The sequence below is a fragment of the Atractosteus spatula genome, chromosome 5, assembly GCF_055471065.1.
Source record: "Atractosteus spatula isolate fAtrSpa1 chromosome 5, fAtrSpa1.hap1, whole genome shotgun sequence".
Taxonomy (NCBI): Eukaryota; Metazoa; Chordata; class Actinopteri; order Semionotiformes; family Lepisosteidae; genus Atractosteus; species Atractosteus spatula.
This window is the reverse complement of record NC_142710.1, coordinates 49,629,361-49,636,597: the sequence shown is the minus strand read 5'-3', so window position 1 is coordinate 49,636,597 and position 7,237 is coordinate 49,629,361. Positions and strand designations below refer to the sequence as shown.

Genomic DNA, 7,237 nt, shown 5'->3' with positions numbered 1-7,237 from the left:
TCTCTTACATTTATTATGCACAGTGTAAGAAGAATCTACATTTGCTAAGTTTTAAATTTAAAGCATTTGTATGACTCATAGGATATGTTTAGGCATTTTTAGGCCCTGCTGTAATGTTATTGCACTCATTACTTTAATATGGATTTTATTTAAAGCTGCAGTGCTGCTTACATAATAGTTGCCAATGTGTAATGCTCAGGCAGAAGTTCAGTACAATCCTGAAAAAAGCTCTTGGGGTCATACATACTGTATGCGGTTTGCTTTCCAACCAGGTTTTTGAAATTGTTTCATCAGACAAAGGAACGTAAGGCAGGCTACAAGTGCGAGGAAGGCATTCGGCCTTGTTTGGTTGAAGTGGTTAGAAATGGTTCACAAGTCTCCTCCATTAGTTGAAAGAAGCCAGGATACCAGCTTTGAAAACATATCTAGGTAGCTTCTTATGACCCTTAACGAAACTATTCCAGTGCAGGTTCATGGCGTTTACAAAGGCCTTTTAAGGCATGTGATCCTTTTCCGCTTTGATTCTATGTGTTGCCACCTGTTCAGACTTCCTGGAGACAAATTTCACAGAAAAGGGATTCCACAGAAAATCCAATTATTAATCCACATCTAAACAATTACCTGGCAGTACAGACATGACCATTAAACAGGGAAGTCAATGAAGTGACTGCCATAGAGTACCAAAAATTATTCCTATAAGAAAACCGTCACAGAATCACCGAGGTATGGATTTGTCTATGTTGAACAACTCTAAAGCAATGAAAATCTCTTCACAGGAGTGAAAACAATCCATATAAAATCTAGTAGTTCAGGTGGGTAGCTGCGTCAGCATGCGTAGGCTGCAAAGGAACAAGTAATAGGTTTATTCCATGCTGAAAAAAAGAAGAAAGAGAACACAACGTTTCGGCCGTGGAGCCTGTATATAAAATCTATACAGGTTTAAGCTACAAATCAAATACAGACATGCAAGATCTAAGATAGTTGTATAATTACTACAATTACATAATTAGGTAATTATTATAAAATATAACTTGTAGCCAGGGACTCTTTCTTCATACACAAGAGATACAGCTAACAGTAATATTCTTCGTTTAGTCTTAGGAGGAATACAACTTTGTAAATCGAGGTTTAAAATAATATTTTTCTGTCTTCAAGAAGATCCCTAGATCACTAAGGAAATACCTATCCTGTGTTTCCACAGCTTGCTAAAGACAAGGAACGCCTGCAAGCAATGATGACACATCTACATGTGAAGTCAACTGAGCCAAAACCTACCCCACAGCCAGTAAGTACAATAAACTTTCAAATAGAAAACTGTAGCTGAATTATTTATAATTGTTTTAGTACAGTTATTAGCACTAGTACTTAAAATTACAATATCCGTGTGACAGAGACGCATGTTATGGAGCAGGTTTTTCATCTCAAAATGAAGTCGTAATTACTACATTATTATTAAGTATTGATCCAAGGAAATGCAATTAACTAAAAACAAAAGTGAGTGGAAATTGAGGAAAAAAGTATTTGCAGTGTAACCACTATAGTGAGTTTGTTATTTGTATTGCTAAAAATCATGTGAGATTTTCACAGGTGTGAAAATGGCAGAGTTGGGTTATTGCAGTTATGGAATGACAAATTAAGGAAAAAAATCAGAACAAAGACAACATGTTATATACTTAGTTTATATTGGAGATGTTTCCAAGAACATGCAGATTTCAAGCATCTCACAGTATTTTTACAGGCCTATCCCCTCTTCTGATTTTGTCTTATATCGTTTTTGGACAGTAATTACTGCATCTTAAACCAGTTAGATTTTTTCTCTAAAAAGGATTATTTATCTCCATTACCAAAGCCTAGAAAAAGTGTTTAGTGACCTTGCCTGTTGACTCTGCACCTATTGAAGGTACCCAAATTTGTTTTTGCAATGTACTCAAGAGTACATGCTTTCTAAAATCAACAGATTGATTTACAACAGAATCAGTATCTTGCATCTTGAAATCCAAATATTTCATTTGGTTCTCAAAGGTACAGAGCCAGCAGTGTTTGCTGCTCAGCATCAATATATGCGAATTAATTGAGCATGACTGAATCTGTTGTTGTTCCTTGCAAATTTAGTCAATATATCCTAATGTTATTTAATGAAAAAATAGAGGTTTACACAGCTTAACGAAACTACACTGTCTGCATGGAAAAAACTGTTTTATAATGCATTGTTTAAAAGGCACAAAAAGGCCATATTAAAATATATAGATCCACCTGTCAGTATGAAATGAAGGTATTTTGAATTTAGTCAGTCCTCAGGCTTGAGTGGTAGGATAGCAGTTTCCATTCACAGCCTAGATCTTCGGTTCTGTGTTCGACTGTGGACTGCAGTGACGTCTGTGTTTGTGTGGTCTCTTCTTGTCTGCTTGGGTTAACTCTGAGCGATCTAGTTCCCACCCACTTTCCAAAGACATGCTAGCTTGGTTAACTGTTCTCAAAATTGCCTGTGAGCGCATGTCCGTCTGTGTGTATATGCTTGGATTGGTGCCCTGTCCATAGTCTACTCCTGCATTGTGCTCACCGTCTCGAAGATAGGCTCCAGGTTTCAGTGACCCTTCGCTTTCTGAAAATTAATGGAGAAATATTCAATCCTTTATACTTTTGTATAAAGTATAAAGGATAATACTTTATACAAAAGTAAATATAAAATTATCCACCTTGTGTGTCTCAAGTAATCAAGAAATGATTGTACAAATAATTTAAAAGGAAACAGCCTTTAGTCTGGATGTAGCTAACTCTATAGTATTATTACCCACACAACTAATGGGGAAGCAGGTTTGTCTTTGTATTAGTCATGACTGTAGTCTTTTGACATTCTCTTAATTCTTCAGCAACCTTGAAGTTTTAATTAAAAAATGAAAATCATTTCAATGTATCACATGTTATAATTTAATATGTAACAATTTAAAACAGGTCTATCAAGTTTGTTCTTGACCTGGCAGCCTCAACATACTGTACACATTAAATCCCACTTTACCTTACAAATATCCTGGAGTATTTTGGCAGATGCATAAAAGGCTGCTGCATTTATACACAGACAGCTTTCCTTTTATTAGGAAATCTAACACTGCCACACAGTACAACTATAATCATTTATTTAGAGCCCAAGTTAAACTATTGACAGCAAGACCACTGCTACAAGTCAACATAAAGAGTTGAAGGATGTAAAATGACAATAGGCAGCCTGTTTGAGGTTTCCCATTGTCAAATACACTGATTGTTTGGATTATCTTATGTAAATGGCCTGATGTATGGCCCTTTGAAAAAAAGATCCGCATTTGTGTATGAAAAGTGGGGTAGCTGGCAGACAGCAATTTGAGTTCTTTACCTATTCACTGTATGGCTGGTTTTTAATGGTTCTGTCAAAATGTGTGGTAAAGAATTGCTTTTAGTGACAGTTTTCTTTTAAATAAATAAACCAGCATGTTAAAATGTTTGGTTAATGCTTACAGCTGCTTCAGTCTGAACACAGGCATCCTTTGTCATCTGGGTTTTCATTGGTGGACTTTAAAGACACCGCTTTCTAAATTATATTAATCCAGATCCTCAGCCCACAGTTTCGTTCAGCCCTCCTGTTTTTAAGCATGGAGTTAATGATATAAATCCCTGTGGGAGTGACTGGGTAACAGAGACGGGTCCTTTTTGTTGAACTGGATTTCTACTTTTGAGAGTGAAGCATAAGGTTCCATAGCTAAATGGCCAGCACCTATAGAGCACATGGACCTAAAGCAGCTCTTTTTGCAGATACAGGTAAATCAAATCTGCCAATACATTGCTGGATAAAGCATTTTAAAAAATCCATGCGATGTATGCATACATTTTAATACAGAACAACAACAAAAGTATTATTAACAGGGAGGGAGATTTCCCAGGCTCCCTGTGCTTCTCCTTAGAGATTGTTGATATGAGGAGGCCCAGAGCTGAGGAACATTGTGCGTCAGATGGTCAGTCAAGCTAACAGATTGAGATGCCACTAATTCTTCACAGTTATTCTGGTGTGAAGACCATGAAGAACCCAGGAAGAATGAAAGGAAGCTTTTTCAATCCTTCCGTCTGTTTTATGTAACAGAACCTCACAGGCTGCATCCATCATGGTCTCTTATTCTGGAATGTTCACAAATGCCAAAAGCCTTCTTGTTAGTATCCATATGTGTGATTTCAGGTGAAATCTTTATTATGTCTGTGGTTTGCCTGCTTTGGCCAAAACATTAATACTAAGAAAAAAGATGTAAAAGCTTTATATCTTGCAAAAAAAGACATACAATATTTATATGAACCCATGAAAAAGGGTCTAAAGTGTTTATAACACTGAGCTCCAGAAAATGAATAAACTGATTTGTATGTTTTTCTATTTATCTATTAAATTTGACTTTTAAACAAGGCTAAAAACGCATATACCCATCAATATAAGCCTATAATTTACATGGTATACTGCACCTTTGTTATTGTGTTCTGTATTTCATTAGCTTCTACTTCAAAATAATCATTCATCATAGAAAAATACATCAAAATTATAGTCATTAAAACTGAATTTGCAAAAAGGCTGATTAGTCTCTCATTAAGAGCTGTTTTATGACATTCAAAAGAGAAGAGGAGCTTCACAAATTGAAAAAAGCAAAGATATATACAGGACATATCTATAATCATTACTGTAGTAAGTGGCTTATTCTGGTTATGAAATGTATTTAAGCATAGTTTAAAAAAATATTCTGAGCTTTGTTGCTAAACATTCCTGTCAGTATATTGTGACCTTTTGGTATACATAATTAAGAAGGGGGTTTTGTTTATTTTTCTTAGGCAGCTCGGAGAGTCAAGGCCAGTATAATTAGCTCACCAATTACCATTTAATTAATTTCTGTCTGAACTCTCTTTCTGTCATTGCTTGGAGTCAACCCAAAGCGTGACAGAAAAAAATGAGCTGCTTATTACTGAAATACTGCGTGTGCCATTGTTTAAGATTCTCTGTTTACATTGTGAGAATGTATTTGAAATGTGACACATGATAAGTCAGTCCACAGGAAAAGAAAAAGGTAACAGTTGACTTTATTTCTGTGAAGGTTATGAAACCATGACAAGTTCTTTCACAGCGGTTTTCTTTTAGAAATTCGTTTTTAAATTTGTTTTAAACTACTTATCTATATTTTAATATTTACAATGTCATAATTACAATACAGATTCCAAAATTGGTGACTAGTACTATACTACATTTTTTACCTGTTAGCTTATGTACATGTTACGATTCAGGTATAAAAACTCACATGTGGTTAAAAATCATCACATTTTAAAATAAGCATTATAGAAAGAATGATTTAAAATGAAAATGCCAGCTATCTATGAATGGAAGGTGTTTGAATGTGAATGTATGTTGTGCCTGTGGGGGCCTGTTTTATCACACTTGCCTATCAAGTGAACATCATTCTTGTAATGACTTTTAATAAGATTCTGGTAAGTGGGTGGCCATGGGTGCTATACTAGGTAAGGGTGAGGTGTTAAACACAAGCTGCTCTCTTTCACCTGTATGCCTCTGCTTCTAGTGTCAGAGAAGAGGGAATGTTTGCAGCCTTAACAGCTGCCATTATCAAAAAATTAGACATCTGATACCTCCAAAGCAATTGACAGCGTTGACATTTCATTAATTTGTCAGCTCAATCCACAAATGATTGTCAGAAATGAAACGCCTTCTGCCTGCATTCCCTGTGTTTTGCTCTCTCTTTCTGCACTGACCAAAGTCATGTTTAATTTGGAGCTCCTTCGGCAAATTAGCAATTAGAACAATTTTGTGGGAAAATGTATATGTGTCATTAGTTTCCCTGCAAATTAATAGAGGGAGCAGAGGTCAGGCTAAAATTTTCCACTTGAGTGCAGCTTCTCTGTTGAGATTTGGCACTTTGTTTTGAACGACCACAGATGCTTATAGCCACTGTATACCTTTGGAACGCTTTGTTTAATTAGTTTACCTTGTAACCATTATTGCTAATATTCTGCCTCTACTCTTTCAAAAAATCGCTCTTTACAGAAAAATATTTCAGAGATATCTTGCACCTCTGTAGACCGATGATGGGGTCATTCAGATACAGCATTTAATCATTAGATCACCTCTATAAGCATCCCCTAATTAGAGTCCTTACAATACAATTTCATCTTGTAATTAGCTGAGATCGGCTGCTTCCTCTGTAGCTTATTAGTGGCAGCCCAGCGGTAGGTGTGAATCACACTGTCATTTGTCAAGCCTGTTAAAGCTTCGCTTTTCTGTGCTCCTCTCTTTTTTCAATCTCTGTTGTACGCAAACACAGAGGATCTTGGAAAGAAAGTTTGTGTCCATCTGGACTAAAATATTGCTGTGTGGTGAAAGAAAAAGAAAATAATTCCAGATCTTTGTATGATCTGAAACATGACACAAGAGTTCGTTTTGCCAGACAATATTGTTTGTTTTTTTTTAAAAAAAAGAAGTCACAGAAAATGTAGCTCATTGCCAGCAAAGTTGAATTCCTGAATAAAGCATGTCCCATGTTTGCAAATAAACTGATTGTTGTTTCTAGTTGAATCTGGTGTCCAACGTTACACTCTCCAAGACGGCTTCTGAAACGTCTCCACAGAGCCTGCCTCAGACTCCCACCACCCCCACCGCCCCCCTAACACCCATCAGCCAAGGACCCTCTGTTATCACCCAGAACAACTTGCATAGTGTGGGACCAATTCGAAGGCGGTATTCAGAAAAATACAACATGCCCATTTCCCCAGGTAAGACAAATAGGTTGCATGCCTAAATTTAGAATGTATCTAAACAACACATTTGTGCCACCTGAAATATGATTATTTTATTATTACATTAAATATTGGTTATGCTAACTACTTATTTTGCATTTGTCCTTTTAACATCCTCTAGTGCTGTTTTTTCTATACTCTTCTCTCTGTTTTAAAAAAATCAGATACAGTAAAAAACAAAATTACTTACATAAATACAATGCTTTACTGGCTTAAAATTGTATGTCTGACTCTTAACAGATATTGTCCAGAACAAAGAATTTTACATGAATGCTGAAGTAAGACCTCCCTTTACATATGCTTCCTTAATAAGGCAGGTAAGAAAGCCTTTATTTTATTCATACTTTGTTAATGTAGGCCAGAGTGATGTAAGGGTTTTTAATCTATGTCATAAGGAGATTATTATTCGCATTAGCCTCAAGATGCTGAGCAG

At 36.0% G+C, this 7,237-nt stretch overlaps 1 protein-coding gene across 13 annotated transcripts in view; it reads left to right on the top strand.

Moving 5' to 3' along the window:
* Positions 1-7,237, top strand: part of foxp1b (forkhead box P1b) — a 194,094-nt gene that overhangs the window by 174,746 nt on the left and 12,111 nt on the right. For all 13 annotated transcript variants that reach the window (XM_088917906.1, XM_088917901.1, XM_088917905.1 and 10 more), the window contains 3 exons: positions 1,202-1,285; positions 6,579-6,780; positions 7,045-7,121. In XM_088917906.1, the coding sequence (XP_088774032.1) occupies positions 1,202-1,285; positions 6,579-6,780; positions 7,045-7,121 (363 nt within the window). The remainder of the gene's footprint in view (positions 1-1,201; positions 1,286-6,578; positions 6,781-7,044; positions 7,122-7,237) is intronic.